Source organism: Vombatus ursinus, unplaced genomic scaffold (assembly GCF_900497805.2).
Source record: "Vombatus ursinus unplaced genomic scaffold, bare-nosed wombat genome assembly UNPS02004573.1, whole genome shotgun sequence".
Taxonomy (NCBI): domain Eukaryota; kingdom Metazoa; phylum Chordata; class Mammalia; order Diprotodontia; family Vombatidae; genus Vombatus; species Vombatus ursinus.
Window position 1 is genome coordinate 262,372 of NW_020944351.1, and position 18,430 is coordinate 280,801.

General features: G+C 42.4%; 1 protein-coding gene across 1 annotated transcript in view; it reads right to left on the minus strand.

The window, feature by feature from the left end:
• SLC9A6 (solute carrier family 9 member A6) overlaps positions 1 to 17,053 on the minus strand; it is a 32,339-nt gene extending 15,286 nt beyond the window's left edge. Inside the window, exons 1-9 of the mRNA XM_027838005.1 lie at positions 16,819 to 17,053; positions 12,897 to 13,096; positions 11,536 to 11,613; positions 11,141 to 11,217; positions 10,686 to 10,798; positions 8,125 to 8,230; positions 4,415 to 4,556; positions 2,546 to 2,651; positions 2,208 to 2,296 (exon numbers count right to left, since the gene is read on the minus strand). Coding sequence (XP_027693806.1) covers positions 2,208 to 2,296; positions 2,546 to 2,651; positions 4,415 to 4,556; positions 8,125 to 8,230; positions 10,686 to 10,798; positions 11,141 to 11,217; positions 11,536 to 11,613; positions 12,897 to 13,096; positions 16,819 to 16,987 — 1,080 coding nt within the window. The 5' untranslated portion in view covers positions 16,988 to 17,053. The remainder of the gene's footprint in view (positions 1 to 2,207; positions 2,297 to 2,545; positions 2,652 to 4,414; positions 4,557 to 8,124; positions 8,231 to 10,685; positions 10,799 to 11,140; positions 11,218 to 11,535; positions 11,614 to 12,896; positions 13,097 to 16,818) is intronic.
• Positions 17,054 to 18,430: the final 1,377 nt, after the last annotated feature.

Consider the following 18,430-nt stretch of genomic DNA (forward strand, 5'->3'; position numbering starts at 1 on the left):
TTATCTTCAACCATGCTTGAATCACATAAGACAAGTGCTCATTCACATATCCTAAAAATTGACAGGAGACCAACAAGCATGTAGAACTGCCCACTCCAAACCACCCAAATTTCCAGGAGTCATCTCTGATGATCAAAAACCTAGCTTCCCCCTTTCCAACTTCCTGATTTCTACCAACCAATGGCATCATCATTCTCCTAGTCATCTTTGGATCATCATTACAGAACTCAGGTGGGCACAGGACATGGAAGGAGAAGTTTTCCACTTCCTTGTTGGAAATGTTTCTTGGACCCTACCTCATAAACGTTGCTATCACCTGAGTGTAGACCAGGGGTAGGGAACCTATGGCCTTCTAAATCCTTAAGTGCAGCCTTTTGACTGAATCCAAATTTTATAGAACAAATGCTTTACCATTGGTTTCTCACCATCCTGGGAGCCAGGCATTGTAAGAGGTAGAATTCTCATTTTATGGATGAGGAATTTGAGGCTACAAGAAGCGAGGGAATTTGCCCAAAGTTTCCTACCTACTGAGTATCAGACAGAGGTGGGATTTGAACCCAGGTCTCTCTCTTGCTTCCAAGGCTAGCACTCAAAAGATTCTGCCATGATGCCTCAGGATCAAGGTTCAAGTTCATTATCATGGAATCATACTTGGCTAGGGGACACAGCCTGTACTTGTGTCCAGTGGTATTATCACTTATGTACACCTTGTCTCCAAGGAGATGATTATCTCCCTGAAGGGTGGGAATACAGGCAATCACAGCTTAAGCTACTTTATATTCTCCACAGTGGCTAATGTATATTTGTTGAGTGACTAAATTCAAGGCCTTCCATGGAGGGCTCCATCCTCTACCTTTTTCTGATAAGGCAGGAAGGAAGAGGGCTGCGCTGACACTTTTTTTAATCAGCACTCCCTAGCATGGGTCGTCTGCACTGTTCCAAATACATCATCGTGGTCTTTCTTGCCCTGTCATTCACCATTCCCCAACCCACACCCCCAATCTTACCGTCCTTCGAGGTCCAGCTCAAGTTCTCCCCCTTCTACGAAGCATTCCTGACACATCCACACTACCACGAGCCCTGCCTTGTATAAAGGCCTACTACCACACGTCATGTCATTATTGGACAATCAGGATCACACACTGTCTGAGTCTTTTCTCACTACCTGGGCTACAAGGGAAGGACTCTCCTCTCTCCCCCACTTCTGTCTCTCTCCATCTCTCCCCCATTTTTCTCTCTCTTTCCCTCTCTGTTTCTGCCTTCCTCTCTCTCCCTCTCTCCATTTCTCTCCTCTCTCCCTCCTTCCTCCATCCATCTCTTTGCTTCTCCCAGTGTCTCTCTCCCTCTCTCTCCCCTTCTCTCTCTCCCCCATTTCTCTCCTTCCTTCCCTTTATTTCTTTCTCTCCCTCTGTTTCTACCCCTCTCTGTCTTTCCCCCATTTCTCTCCCTCCATCTCTCCCCCTCTCTCAGTCTCTCTCTTTCACATCTACCCACTGTGCCTAGCAAAATGCTGGCCTCACAGGTGAACTAAATTAATCTGTAAAAAGGAGGAACCCAGGTTTAAAAAACAAGACACTTGATTAAAAGTACTTTGTCTCTGAGTTGAAAGAAAAACCAGTGTCTCTTGGAGCTACGAACTCAATTCCTTAACAAGAAAAATGTCTTTGCTGCTGCTTCACTAATGGTCCTAATCACTTAAGCAGCCTGAGAACACTTACTCTCTCCACACGGCTGGAATCAAGTACAAATTTGTATCTGGCACATTTTTCATCCATTGTCCTCCCTCCCTCATTAGCCTGCAAATTGGAGGGCCCAGGCTCTGCCTGAGCCCCACAGATACCCTGCCCGTGGGATCACTCAAGATGCCTTTGTGGGGGTTGTTCCATCACTACTGGAGCCCCCTCCTGCTCCCAAGGCCGAAGTATCCCTGGAAATGTCAGTGATGAGACAACAACAGAGAGGGGAGGCATGTTAGCTTTTCCTGGACCTCCCAGAAGCAGCCCCTTTCAACTTCCTCAAAGCTGCTACAGATGGAGAACTCAAGGAGCCGGGGAGGCTCATGGTCCTGTCCACCCTGACCCCACCCACTCCAGGGAGTGACAGTTAGGAGCCAGACTGGGCCAACAAGACTTAGGACACGGAGGTGGTTTGGGCAGCCGGGCCAAAGAAGCAAACAATTCTGAGACAAGTTGCAAGGTCTGTCTTACCTGCTTGGTTCTATGCTGCGAATCCGGTGACAAGTTATTGTATGTGTAGTGTGCTTGTGTGATGCCACAAAACAAGACTGCAACTACACCTGCAGTGAGGACAAAGTCCAGCTTTAGCTAAGAAACCCTTATTAGCAAAGAGGAACTTGACTTTTTTATGATTAGTTCCCTTAATTCTGCAACCCTCCCGTGTTTCATGTGAAAAGTGATTTTACTTTCTAAAGCAAAACTGGGAGGAGAAATGGGGGGGAGGGGAGGAAAGAAAAAGGGGCGGGGGAGAGCAGTCAGCCCAGCCATTCCCTCTCAATGGTTAAAATCACAACGGTAACGCGACCTACCAGTGAAACCCCAGGCTTCGGCCAGAAGGAAAGTACTCCAGGACATCAAGAAGAACAGGCCTGTTTCCAGCAAGTGGAACTCTCGCAGTTTGGTGAACTTCGTCACGTAAGACTGTTAAGGTTGGTCTCAAAATGATGAAATGCACTTTAATTTCAACACAAAAAATTGGCAAGTTCCTATACAATGCTCATATACTTTCTCCATCCCCTCCCCAATGTTATTAAAACAAAGTCTAATTAATGTAATAAAAAAAGTACAAAAAACGTATCCAACAAAGTCTAATTAATGTAACAAAAAAAAAGAACCAAAAAAATGCTGGTTCTAGGTCTCAATCAAGGCTTCTTAACCTGGGAGTTAGTGAACTTTAAAAAAATCCTTTGATCACTATATTTCAATATTGGTTTCCTTGGCAATTTTTAAAACACAGCGTTCTGAGAAAAGGTCCAAAGGCTTCTCCAAAGGGTCCAGGATACCAAAGGTTAGGAAGCCCAGGGGCAGGCACCGCATGAAGAAGCCCGTAACCTCATAGTCTCTCCTTCATAAAGGAAGCTTATCATAGGCATACTGTTTCTAGTCAACCAAAGTGCTTTTTAAGCTTCTAGTTTCTCCCCCAAATATGTGGAGAAAAGGACAGAATGAAGAAATGATAGCAGCAGATCACAAGAAGCTACTAGTGAGCTCTCTCACATGTGTCAAGATGGTCTCCAAGCTAAAACTTCGTATCTGTATTAGCCTTCTGGATTTTCCAAAGCATTTTTACAGCTCATTTTATCCTATAATCACCTGGTGAAGTAGTTGAAGCATTGCACATATGGGGAAACTGAGGAACAGACTAAATGACTTGCCTCCAAAATGATTGCTTCAGGCTGGTTAGCCATCCAGCGAGGTGCTCAAATGGTTCTGTTTACTTACCTTCCAAGAGACTAAGAGTACCACCTTCCCCGACAAAAGCAAACAAAGTATATTTGGAGATCCTTGCTTTTATAAGGGAGAAATCTTAAGCAAAAGGCATAAATTATTAACAGAACTGAGATCTTGAACAAGTCCCTTCCTTTCCCTGGGCCTCAGTCCTATGTGTGAAGTGAGAGGTCTGGACACTATTATTTCTATGGTCAGAGCACTGGGCCTGGAGTCAGGAAGACCTGAGTTCAAATCTGACCTCAAGACACTTCCTAGCTGGGTGACCCTGGGCAAATCATTTAACCTGTCTGCCTCAGTTTCCTTATCTGTAAAATGGGGATAATAACAGTACTTACCTCCCAGGGTTGTTATAAGGATCAAATGAGATAATATTTGTGAAGTGCTTAGCACAGTGCCTGGCACATAGTAGGTATTTACTTAATAAATGCTTATTCTGCCCCTTTCTCTCTCTCCACCCCCTCAATCTAACATTCTAGGAGAAGATTAAAGTATTCAGACTTCTCCTTACTCAAGCTACATACGTGGCCTATTGGACACCACAGCCTGACATTTCCTGCTTTTCTCATTAACCAAAGGACCAAAGAGTTACATCCCACTCTGGTGGGAAAGAACCAACAGGCATTTTAAGACAGAAAATGATTGTATATACACTCACATCAATTTGTTCTGTAACCTTAGAAAAGGGATAGGGGTGGAAATGTACCAAATTCACTTTTTTTTTCTTCTTTTTTTTCAAATTCACCTTTTGCTGTAAAAGTCACACCTATTCAAGATAAAAACTATAAAACCTTTTCACTGGTGCTTTATGTGGTTTTTTGAAAGGAAAAAAAAGCAACTGGTAAGATTCAGCAGTCATAGGACAATGCCATATAATGCTTGCATTTCAAACCCCCGAGAATAAGCACTGGACACAGAAGCACCTTCCCAAAAGACCAATGAAAGGATATCAAAGCCGTGACCACTCCTGTGGCAGCTCCCATGGCAAAGGAACCACTGAATATCCCCAAGAAGATTCCAATAGACTTAAACATGGCTGTCACGTCAAACGTGTGGCTATTGTCTCCAGCTGGCTGGTATGCCACGATGGAACTGAGAAAGGGGGAGAGACCTCACTTATTTCTTAAGAAGTGAAGAAAGAGACTTTGCAAATCTGATGTGAAAATGAATGTTCAGGATGGGGGCTGGCTGGCTATTTGGTTTCGAATTACTGAAATAAGGGCAAAGACTTCCATGTGTATACAAGAAAACCTCAGCTTTTGGCTTAAATGTCAATTTCAGTTATAGATTAAAAAAAAATACTGTCGTATTATGTATGAAAACTGGATTAAGCCTTTAGTTCTCTCTCCTTCCAGTCTCTAGAGTCAGTTATCTGAACACAGAGCAGGAAGAAAGTTCTGTCTGAGCGCTCTTAGCATCTGAGTGCCTCACAACCCTACATACTAATGTGACCGAGATAATGAAAACTGGGCCCACTTATTCTGAGCAGAGGCATCAACACATCAACACTGCTCGAGATGCAAACCTGGTTTGCCTGAAGTACTTTTCAGCTATAAGAACCACCCCCAGAGCGACACAGGGGAATGAACATTTTGTAGAGAGGAGGACCCAGGGAGACTGCTCACTGAGCTCAAGCAGTTATAACAATCCACTTGTCAGCATCTCCAGTGAATCCATTTCTTCCCAACCTCACTGGAATATTAACTACCCAAGTCACTCTGTAATAGGCAAGCCCCACATTTAACGGGAAGCCTTTCCTACCTCAACTTTCTAACCCAGATCGGGGTTGAACAGGACTTTGGCAGCACTCACCCTGGGAAATAGACACAGATTTGAAAAGCAAACTAGGTCCCCAGTGATAAGACTCTCTATTCCTAAATAAAGTTTGGATCCAGTTAATTAGTTACTACAGGTATAAAAAAAATTCCTGCCAGATCATCAGTGAAAATAGAAGAGGGGGTGGCCAGGGAGCCCTCCAAACAGACAAAACACGTTCCGTTTATCCTCCCTGTGGTTACTGCAATATGCTTCTGATTACAAGTGTGAAAACATGCTTAGTATATCGTATAGACAAGACTCTCTTTATATCCCCAGGTTTAAGTCAATAAAATGTGCTTAAAACCAAACAAAATATACAAAAATTGAGGCAAATAACAGTCGACATTAAATTTCATACTTGGACTTACAACTAAAAATGTAAACATGGGGGTGAAACATTTTAAAGTAATATAATAGTCTTTGATGGTGAGACATTATGTTGCTCAAATAACTACATAATAACCTTTAAGGAACTAATGTATGAAGAGTTTTTTTTTTTCTAATGGCATGGCTCACTCCACTACAAAGAGACACACTCATGATAACAGCATAGACAATAGCTGACCAGAGATAAGAAAGGCCTGCTTCCATTCCCGAGGGATATTTTCAGAGCAATGGCTCCAATAAAACACCTATAATTTGGCTTGAAAAAGGATGCTCTTCCTCAGCTTTCCCCTTGTCAAAGTATAGGTAATCAGAATGAATCATCCTGATCATCTATATACTCATTTCCAAGGAACCCAAAACAAAATGTCACTGGAAAATGAAGATTAACCATGGGTTAAAAGCAGATGGAGGGCTTTCTTTCATTACAAAAGCTGGCCTCCAGACTGAAGTTTTAGCTCAGGTTTTCACCATCAGGCAGCACTTTATCTCACAGAATATAATTTGAGCCACCTGAAACTAAGTCTTTCTCAATGGCTTCCCTTACCTTTTCTTACTTGTAAAACCCAGGCCTGAGACCTGCTCCCCTTCCTCCCCTTCCTCCCCTTCCTCCAATGCAAAGGCTGCTGTTGATAGACGGGGCAAATCCATCTAAACTAATGCTTGGCCCAAACTGTTTTTATTCCCAGCCATCCCAAACTTGGGATTTTGTAACTATCCAAAAAGCAAATGAAGGGTGCTGCTAAAGGCGTTAGCAAGCACTCTAGCTGGTGATGCCCTGGGGCCAATGAAAACCTGACACGGTCTGTTTCTTTCCTGCTTTGAGACAAGAATTCATTTACTCAACTGGGTTAAGACAATCATGCAGCCTCTTGAAAGGCAGTGGGGTGTGAGGCAAAGAGCACCAGCTTATGGAGGTTTGAGTTTCTATCCTTCAATGGTCAAGTGGCCACAGAATCTGCTCATCTATAAAATGGGGAGAACATTGGCACTACCTCCAGGGAGAGGGGGAAGGGGAGGGAGTGGGGTAGATAAGGAAAGCACCTTCTCAACCTAAGACTCTTAAAGAAATTTAAGCTATTATTATAGCTGGTGTTCTTCAAAGAGGGCATCTTCAGATACACCCAGCCAATAATGACAAGTGAATTTAAAAAAAAATTATCCTTTGCAAATATTTGCATTTCTATGTCAAACCCCAAAGCTTTAGAAATGATCTTTGAAATCCAACTTTATAAAATATTATTTCTGACTTTAAATAGGAAAAAAAGCCGAGAGCACATCTGAGCCAGAATTGAAGTGTTTTTGTCACACAAACCCCCCTACCCCACCCTCCTCAAGCCCTGAGGCCAATGAGAAAGACAGACTGTTTGTCAGTGACATTTTCCAGGAGCACGGACAAACAAGAAGTTAGCTCTCTCCTGTTCTCTTCACCTCTTTGAGGTCAGCATCAGTGAGCTGAGATATACAAGTGGTCCAGAAAATAGAAATCTTAATAGGACTGCAAGCTCCATGAGGACAGAGGCTGGATGCTCATCTAAACTCTGTATCTCCCTCAGCAACTAGCACAGTGCTTTCCACCCACAGCAAGTCCTTTAATAAACATTTGTCTGGAGGAATATGTTGTTTTTAGCAACTCAGAAAACAACACAGCTAGAAGCCTTATAATTCATTTTTCCTTCTCCCAATTAGTGCACAGTTTTGACTCTGCATCTAGAGTCCACCAAAGGAATGAAATTGTTTAAATCTCTATAACAAATTAGTCTATGCTGTATTTCCTGAATTAACTATATATGAGCTGTGAGCAGCTGCAAAAAATTCAGCGATGAGGATGAGAGATGGGGAAAAGGCTTTCCAGAACTATACTCATTGAAATCTACCAGTCCAACTCACTGCCAAGTAAACCCAAATCCAAAATGACAAAACTTAAGAGGAGGAAATGAAACCAGTACAGGAGAGCCAATGCCCAAAGAATGATTTCCCATTTGGCAGCAAGGCAAAAAAGGGTATTTAGGATGGTTAAATTAGTTCTTCTATTATATCTAGAAGGTGAAACTTGAGGAAGAAAGGGAGTGAAAGGAAAAAATATACGGGGCTTCTGTTCCCTCCATTCTCTCACCCCCACATACGGAAAGAACAGGTCCAGAGTACCTTGGGGGACTTAATTGGGGGACACAGGAACTCAGTGTACTGGAGGACCACGGAATTCCTAAGCTATCGGCTATGGGAGGAGGAAGGAGACCAATCAGCATAGCAACTGTAATCTAGAAATTACAGCAATAGGAAGTAAGTTAGGTGATGCCTATGTGTTTGTATTTTATTCAAAGTAATTCTGCAGCTTAGAAGTATTTTGAGTCAGATTACGTTTGGTTTGGACAGGTGACTTTTGCCTCCTATGCCCTAATACTTCACATCTAGTTATAACCCAAGTTTTAAGAAACAAAAACCCCAACACACTTACGAAGACAGCACTATAGCAACAGCATCATTAAGGACACTCTCCCCAAAGAGAAGCGCGTAGAGTTCAACGTCAACTTGAAGTTCGTGGAATATGGCAAGAACAGTCACTGACAAAAACAAGAATTTTTTAAGTTTTAAGAATGGTCGTTATCGATACACTTGCCACAACTGCTTTTCTTTTTCATAACAAGGACTTGGTTTTTGTTCTCAGAAATTCACTCCTTCACAAAAAATTCTAAGACAATTTATAACATAAATTTAGATGCGTGCCAACATTTCCTTTTATATTATTACATCAAAAACACCATTCCCTTCACACGCAACAAAAATTCCTTTTTCCATCTCCAAAGCAGCTTAAAATAAAAGGCTTGTGTTTTGTGAATGCTCAGGAGGACTGAGTGTGACCACACAAAGAACATGAGCTTCAAAAATATCTCTTCTTCATTTTCTTTTCCATTGAGATCTTATTCAAAGCTCTGTCTTACACCAAGTAATCATCTCCCTTCTATGCTGTAGAATATTGTTTGTATAGAGACAGAAACAGAGAAAGATAGATAGATAGATATAGACATAGACAGACAGACACAGATAAATAGAGAGTCCCCACTGTGGACTTTACCTTGGAGCTTGTTTTCTCTATAAGGCACCCAAATATCAACAACAATGCTTTACATGAACAATAGGGAAAATGAGGACAAGGCTGGTTTTCGGTTGGCATCAAAATCTTCCACCAAGGATAATGGCCAGAAAAACAGGTGGGCTGTTTACTATAACAAGAAGTCAACTCTACTGATTCATTGCTGCCTTGGGGCAAGGGGGAGGGAGGCAGGAAAGAAGTAACTCATCCACATTGAAAAAACTAGTTATATGGAAACCCTAGAGAAATAAGAGGAGACTGAAGCCATATGTATTATAACCTCCACTGCTGAGTCATGCACGGCCCACTTGCTGCATAAACCAAGGCTACCATGAAAGATTAATGTAATCCGAAAATGCTAGTGCCTCTTCCAAAGGCAACTAAAATTGAGAAGCAGGCATTTTGAAAAGACGCAATTTCCCTTGGAAAACACTTCAACTGGAACGTACAGATATCATGACAGCAAAGCAAAAGGATACAAGAGTAACTTCTAGAATATTAAACAGTAACCTATGGCTCTCCTCTCTCAAGGTGAGCTGCTGCAACATGACAAGGCTAGCCCCATGGGCCAAGGCAAAGACTGAGGGAAAATGTCTATCTAGTTCAAGGGAACAGAAAGCCCCCTATCTGGAAGATTCAGGAAAAATGGGTTTTGCGTGAACCATCCAACTAGCTTACCTTTTACAAGCAAAGTGAAAAAATTGGAGGTTGAAACAACAAGGCCAGACTGATCACCTTGAACAAGTAATCTGACTGCCTTGAGATTTGGAAAAGTATGGGTAATTGTCTTTCATTAAGGGAGGCCTCGAAATCTGATAGCTTGCTGGCTCCTGGAAAGAACAACCAACTGAATGGCTGGCAGAAAGCCATAAGGTTCGAGCCTCCTGGGCTAAGATAACTTTGTCCTGACACCTGTACATATGAACATTAAGAAGAAAGCCCTGGAGGTCTTTGAGAAAATCACTGAGCTCCATCTTTAAATGCTAAATGATACCAACTGCTGGCCTCAAAACATTAACCTGCCTGATTTTAATCCAAGGTCAGCTTATACCAGAAAAAGGACACATTTTCCTTCCTTCCCCATAAAGCCCGTAGAGTTTCTCGGAGGTAACCTTAGGATTTACCACATATTGAGGCTCTAAGATAGTGAGAGAGGTCATTCACAAGGTCAAAAGGCAAAGTGGAAAAGCTTCTTCCAATGGAGACCAAAAAGTACAAGTTTCTGGCAGGAGCAGCCAAAGCCTCAGCCTCTGTGCTTCCTGACTCCTTTATCCCTTGATGGAATGTAGTTGTCTGCCACACTGACGCTGGAGGAGGAGAACTACGATCCCGTTCACTCTAATTAAACTGACCCTGCAATAGGGTGGACTGGAAAGGCACAAGGGAAGCAATCCTCTCAGTATTAAACACCTCTTGGTAAGCATAAATCCAATCTTGGAGAAGCATTTCCTGCCAGGCAAACAAAAGCCTCCCAACACAATTAAACTGTACTCAGTAGAGTTAAAACTGTACCTGGTACAAATGACTTGCAACCATCACTTCACATCCTTTGTCATTTAGAAACTCTAAAGCCAGAAGTTGTGATTGCAAAGATTTTAGGTGACTACTCTCCTAGAAATGTGGAAGAACTGTTTAGATGTTACCAATTTAATGAACATATTTAACCCAGTTCCCACTTTCAGGCAAAAAGACACGTACCACCATGAATGGTACTAGATAAAAAGAGATACTTTGAGTCTTAAATAGCATCCAATTTAGTGGTCAATAAAGTACAAGTAAATCAATGTGTGTGCTTAAGCCACAGAGAATCCTAGACCGCGGTTTTACTGCTTGGATTGAGAAAACCTACAAAAAAAAATGAAACACATAAGCCATACTGCAAAAAAAGGAAATGAGGCACAGAATGCCGCTCCTAAAAGGCATACCTGGATCGGTTGCTGATACGATGGCGCCAAACAACAAGCAGTCAGTGAAGTAGAAGTCACCGCCAAGCTGTCCTGTTACTTTCATCAGGGTTACACAGCCATACATAATTGACCTGCTCGGTAAAAATATTGACAACTCAGACACACACAAACTGCTGCTCAATTAGAGAATTGAGGGGGGAAATCTAGTTGAATATCTTCTAGGTGATCTGGACTCTGAAGACATGTTGTTGCTAGGACATGGAAGCAACGTCCAGTTTTTTGAGAAGCACAAGCGAATGTATAATTTAAAACATTGCATTGCAAACATTTCTAGACATATTCAGAGATACAATGATATAAAAGACATATATGCAGGCAAGCACAAACGTATGTACATGTATGTATATATTACCTATAGACAGATCTTGAAATCCAGGTTTCAAGGTTAAATATCTCAGGCTACAAATACTTACCCTATCACAAAACAAGAAATGGCTGTCCCAAGAAAAGCATATGCTAGGATCGACCCAAGGTTTCGGAAGAAATGTCTCTAAAAAAACAAGGTCTTTGGTTATCCAATTTGCCCAACATTTGTAGGATACATACCAAATGGCTGACAACAAAAACTCAGGATTCGGGTGTTAACATACCACACATTATGAGTGTTAAAAGGGGTAAGTCTGGAAAAGCAACAATTTGAGGGTCCGAACAGGAAAAGGGAACGAAAAGAAAAAGATGAGAAGGGGCTGTAGAAAAGCTAGTCATTAGAGAGATTCCCAAGCACATGTGCACAGTAAAGTCAACTGAATTCAAAAAGCACTTCTTAGTAAGCACCTACTAAGTACCATGCAAGTATAGCAGCACCTACCCGTTTCAGACTGTATCCTGCATAAAATATAATCGGAGGAAGTAGTATATTGAAAAATACTTCGGGATCAAAAGTTACCTGTTTAAAAAGGGGAAAAAAAGGTTTTGAGTTCTTCAAAATGAAAATATTTTGTAAGACCTCACACTAAGCCACTCTGTAAATTATTAGAGTGATAAATTAAAAGCATCTACTACTAAATGGTAAGAATGTCACTACAACTTATTGTATTGCAACTTCCTCATTAAAACAAATAAAATTCAACAGAGAGAAACTAAGGAGCACAACATCGGCTGGTCTCCAACAGAGAAAACTTGAGAAGACATTAAGTTCAAAGGAACACCGTGACAAGCACTCAGTGGATTCTACTTTTATGGATACTTGGTTATTTTACTGACCAAAGGGTAAGAGATGGGAGAAGTCAAGGGAAAGAGGGTGGGTAGGGATGGGGGTGTGGGAAGGAGAAGAGAACAACCCCAGAAAACGTGACATAGAAAAGCTAGGGGCAAGGGGCAAGAGGCCAAGGTGGGAATGGGAAATGGAGGCAGAGGCAAGCAACTTCTGGAGTGTATGTGTGCATGGTGGGGAGGGGAAGAGGGGAGTGGCAAGAGAGACTCAAGTCAGTCCCCAATAGAATCCATACACTCAATACTCTATCATGGGAATAAATGTGGCAGTACATGTGGTGAAATAAGTGCTGGAAAGATGGAATGCACATCCTTTCGTCTCGGTAGAATGTAGTCTACATTTCCAGACGTGATTGCTTTGCCAGTCAGTTGTACTTAACTGTTTTCCTTTGTTCCAAGGGAAGGTTCAATGTTGGAGGGAAGAAATATATCAGGAAATGACTGGTTTAAAGAAAAAAAAAAGGGAGAGAACTGGATTTAAATCCCGATTTTTGGCACTTACTGGCTATGTGATCTTGGGCGAGGCACTCCTTTAACATCTCTGAGCCTCAGTTTCCTCATCTGAAAAATGGGGCTAATATTCGTATACTACCTACCTCATAGGGTTGTTGGGAGGAGAGTTCTTTGACAAAATGTCAAGTGCTACAGCATGAGGAGTTATTATTTTTAAGCACCTTGAAGCACTGCAACAATTGAATCCAAGAAAGATTAAGGCAGGAAATCAGGTTAGAAATATTTAGAACACTGGTCAAAACAGAAAACTTAATGAGTTAGACCTTAATCAGAAAATGAAATTTCCTAAGCATTATAGTTAATTGATATTTTACTGTGTATATTAAAAGAGTCCACTGTGTCTTTTCTAATGTGTTAAAGACATGGGTCATTTTTTCCCTTCTGCATCACGTTGCTGCTAGAATTAAAAAAAAAAATTCCAAAATATACTGACTAGAAGCTTACCTTCCTAAGCATTTCATTATCTTGAACGTTATTGAGTTCATGTGAACTGATCTCTCCTTTCAGTGTATATTCGTAAAATTTTCCACTAACATTCACTAATAAGGTAGCTGGACTTGTCTGCATTTGACAGCTTAATGTCACATTATTAACATCACTCGGAACATGAACGCCATATCGAAGAACCAAGCCCACCAAAAGCCCTGGAATTTAAAAAGAGAGAATGCTGTAAGCTCCTTGTGGGCATCAACCAGTTCCTTAAAGCCCCTAAAAACTTCATTGGTTTTCAACACACACACACACACACACACACACACAATCAATGTTAGCCAAGCCTGAGCTTCTTAGAGTCAGTACTCAGACTGAAATAAAAACATGTTTGAAATTACTGCTCAATTCCTAAGTGGGAGAACCTGACATCCTCATAAGCAGGGGATGGACAGATGGGTAATTTTCCCCAGTGTAATATCACAGATCACTAACCCCAATATTTCTAGAGCAGCATATAAGTAATAGAGCAGGAAGATTACCTAATGAGAAAATATCTTACAAATCATCTTTTCATAGAATCCACTGCATGACTTTCCCATTTCATAGCGCAATCATATTAAAAATTAGTTTTCCACCTCCACCCATGATTCATTTGACAGGTCCCCCCTTCCTATACTTGTACATTTGTGGGGTTTTTTTTTCAGCCAAAATGTAGGAATTGACATTTATCCCTCTTAAATTTCATCCTGTTGGTTTCAGTTCATTGTTCCAGTCTGCAGAAGGAGAAATCAAGATTCAGATGCCCATGATGAGACATCTTATCACTCTGACATCAATCACAACCAAAGCAGATTACATTTTCTAGTCTTTAAAACACACACACACACACACACACACACACACACACACACACACAAAATCCCTTGATCTGCTCATTTCTTTTAAGGCTGCTGGATTAGACCTCACAGTCTCACAAGACATAGAGAACAGTCAGAAAAAGAGGCACAATTCCTTATCTTTGTTGCCCTTTGAACAATCTTTAATGAATCATACTAAGTGACCCTTAGGTTGCCTGAAGCTTAAGACAAAGGGGAATGTTCCTCCCCTGCCTTCAATCCTTTATATTACTATTTATAAGCAAACTGACATTCCTTATCATAGTGGAAGATCAACTTAAGGCTTAACTTAGCTTAACAATTTTTGGCTGTGACAATGCTAAATTCTTTAAGAAAGCTCACTAGTTGAACAAAATACTCAAATGCTTAGATTTCTAGGGTGTAATATGGACAATCAACCAACCATATTTGTTGATATAAACTCTAGTTTTCAAAAAAAAATACCCTTACTTTTTCAAGAGAAAAGCAAAGAGTTAAAGGGTCCCCCCCTTAAATAGTATTTCTAGAATTCAAACAGAAAAACTGACTCAAAGCTAGGGAGAAAAAAATCAGTGGGTTCAATCTTAAAGGTTTGAGGGTAGGCATGAAGAGAATAAAAGTGTCAGTAGTTAAGATGGTATGAGAGGCGAAAGAAAAAACTGGGAAAGATACTCAATTGGATTAAAAGAAAAATCCAAACCAAGCATCCTGTGTGCTGCAACCTCTCCTCCAGGCTCACACTAACCCTCTGAGACTGAGAAGTAGACAAATATCACTAATCTGCATTTTACATACTGAGAAACCTTGAGAGGTTAGAGAGTAATCAAAGAAAAACAACTGTCAAGGGGGAATAGTCAGTGGAAAGTCCTACCACATTTGGATGGTCTCCTGTCCCTAGCCCAGACTGGAAAATGACCCCTATCTTTTAAGGCCCAGACTAGGTGGCACTTCAGGGAGCCTTTCCTGAACCTGCCAGCAGGAGCTTCCCCCTCACAGTTCTCCCATGGCACTCTGGTCTTCTCCAATGCACTTGAGTACCAATTAGGATGCTCTTTTTTACCTGCCTTCCATCCCCCTAAACTTCAAAAGGGTAAAAACCCAGCCCTATTCCTTCTTTCTCTCCCCCAGCTTTGTGTAATGCTTGTTGATGAAAATTGAATTAGTGTTCTTACATTAGGCAACACAAGAAGAAAAACGCCCCCTCCCAAAACAGAGAGAGGAATAGAAGTCCCTTCCTTGCTTCTTACTGATTTTATGTCCTCAGCAAATGCAATAATTAATTCTTTCAACAGAAATTCTCTAGTTCTGTGAGCTTAACCATTTATACATTTAGCAAAGATTAACAGTGACCCATCTGGTTTTTTTTCTTTTTAATGCAACATTTTAAAACGATCAGAGAACGATTTTATGCTTCCAACATACAACTGAGCATTTATAGCATTCCTTCCAGCCTAACCTAGGAAAATCCAGTCTTCCTAGGAAGGAAGAATTTTGCATTTGGCATATAAAGCCTTATGTCACTGATTTTTTTGTGTGTGTCTTCATTCTGTCCTGTTAACTGGACTATAGACTGCCTTACAGTTTTTGGTTATTTCCTGTGTCTAGCACACGGTAGGTACCCAAACAAATGTTAATAATGATACAGAAGATTGAGCTATTATAGCATGATGTATAAATCCAGATATCTACATCATTTACTTGGATAAAAAGATTAAAAGTGAAAAGATACAAAATATGCAACATCTAATTTTATCCAAAAGCTAGGGAACATGGTAAAGAGAGACTTAAAAAGATCATAGACCCCCCCCCCCCAATTTCTAATGCTTTATAACGTGACATTCACAGATCAGATACTGAAGTGGGGTCCTGCCCTCAAGAGTCTTTATAAAGGAAAAGAGATGCGAAAGTTAACCAAGTTTCCAATCTAGGAAAATCATTACCTTACAAGTGAAAATGACTTGGTGTGTGTGTATTTTTCTGAAACTCACAGAGAACTACCTTTTCTTATCCTCCTTGAGATACACACTCAGAGGTAAACATTTCATGAATGGAGTGGCTCTTTGGGAGCCAAAGTCTTCAACTGACTTCGAGTCTGAGGCAAAGGGGCAAACATTAGCGGGCTCCCTGCCACAGCCACAAGTGAGGAAAAAAAAAACAATCTCACCTGTATACTGGGCAGAAGGGATTATTTGTCCACAAGAATCTCTTCAGACATAAACAAAGACACATATATGCAGTGATCACTCAGTGGAGTCTTCTTTGATTAAGACAGTCAACAATACCTCTCTAGAGGCCCCAGTTTAGGAATGAGATGGATCTATTTCTCCCAAGGGGGCCATTTGCTATTACTTCCCTCCTTACCCGTTAACCAAAAAGAAAACAGAAACGAAAAAAAGACAGACTAAAAAGCCACTGAAACCACTCGTTAAGGGTTAATAATCTCATGACTGCAGATGTGTAGTGTTTATAATTAGTTTTAGATTAACCATCTTGATCACTATGTAGTAACAACCGTCCTGGGAAAACTTTTAACTCTTTCGTTAGCTGATCTGGGACAACCTGAACCTCGGGCGTGGGATTCTAACAAATTCATACGAGAATGCAGCCAACAGGTTGTTAAGGAGATATAGCTAATTGTTACGGATCTACAGATCGGTTCCCCAAGGTCCCGCAGCTTTAAGTTTGACCACGCCAGGAGAGATAAAAGATGTGCCCTTCGTCCGCCGCGAGGGCAGAGAGCCGAGCGGGTGCGAGAAGACAAGTAGAGGTCGAATCAGTTTTCCGGAGAACACCAAAAACTGACAAGGGAACTCCTCCATCCCAGATCTCCACACAGGCAGGGAACCCCGACTCAATTTCAAAGAGGCTACGAGAGAGATGCGTCTCCCCACCCCACCCTCCCCCCTTACCCGGTTGGGCAGCCCTCCTCCCCGGGGTCTCCAAGAAGCCGCGGTCCTAGGACGGTCCCGGGCCGAGGGATGAGTCCCCTTTCCCAATGGGAAGCGAGGCAGGAAAGGGAGAGCAAAGGGCAGGATGGGGGGCAAAAGGGAGGCACTTGCCGTAGATCATGGCCAGGCCAGTCTCGTGCAGGAAACGGGCCCGTCGGTGCTTGAAGAGCCATATGGTGAGGATAGTGAGGGTGAGGAGCAAGATGAAGATGAGCAGGTTGGCGCTGTCTTGCCGGTGGCTCGCCTCCGCCTGCTTCTCGGACACGATCTCCTCCTCCATGGCCCCTACAGCTCCGGCTCCGCCACCGTCCTGGGCACCCGCCCAGCCACAAGCGCCAACCGCCAACAACAGCCAGAGAAGCCGCCCGCGCGCGGGGCTGCGGGAGCCCGAGCTGCCGCTGCCGCGCACGGGAACCCTCCGCCAGGCGCTCAGTGCCATGGTTCCCCCAGCCCCAATGCCACCGCATCCGCCCCCCGAACCAGATACCGTTTGTTGTCCCCGGCCACTCCCGAGGGCTCATGGGAAGAGGGGCGGAGACTCGGCAGAATCGGCCCAGTACAGGCTGGCCGAGCGACCGCCCACTCCTCGCGGCCAGAGTTCTTAAAGGGACCGCCATCGCATCGGCCCCCTACAGCCTTGAGTGGGAGGAAGGTCATGTAATCCAGCCCCCTGCCTCTGGGAAGGGCCCCATCTCGCCTATAGGCTCCATGCCCTATACTCCATGGATCTTAAGCACCCATTGTTTGGGTACCAGCCAAGCAAGAGCCACACTGATATCATTTCCCGTACAGACCCCATATACATGGGTTCTGGTTCTGGCCCTGCCTCCAACATTCCATTTGACCTTGGGCAAGTCCCTTCCCATCTCTGGATCTCAATTCCTTTCTCCGTAAAATGAGGACAAACAGGAAGATGATAGTGTCAGAGCTTAGAGGTCATCTAGTCCAACTGCCTCATTTTACAAAGGGGGAAACTGAGACCTAGAGAAGGAATATTACTTGCTCAAGGTCACACATTAAGTAAATGAAAAAGTACCGTTACAACACATGCCCACTAACTCCACAACCCTAAGATCCCTTCTAGCTATTATATCCAATTAATATTAAAAATATTCCACCCTCCCCCATGGAAATTCATAAATATACTTCCCTTCATTCAAAGAATTATGTCGGAGAGCTCAAGATCAATTTCATGAACCCTTCTAACAAGGAGAGCTGTCTTGGAGTAATAATAATAGCTAACACAGGATCTTAGGATCTGGTAGAAGGTACCTTAGAGACCATTGAGTCCAATGTCCTCATTTTACAGATGAGGCAACTGAGGTACAGGAAGAAATTAAATGACCTGCCCAGTGTCACAGAGCTAATGAATATCTGAACATAGTTATTCCAGATTCCATGTCCACTGCCCTATTCACCATCCCACACTGCCCCCTCAACATCATATAGTGCTTTAAATATATTATCTCATTTGATTGGAAGATAGTGGATTGACCCTAAGGGGAGGTCTTTGCGAAGAAATGCAATAAGCAATTATTGGTGGATTCTCGTGCAGGCCCAGGTTGGACTAGATGGTCTCTTTTTTTTTTTCTTTTTGCCTTTTTGGTGAGGCATTTGGGGTTAAGTGACTTGCCTAGGGTCACACAGCTAGCAGGTATCATGTGTCTGAGGCAGAATTTGAACTCAAGTCCTCCTGACTCCAAGGCCAGAGCTTATCCACTGT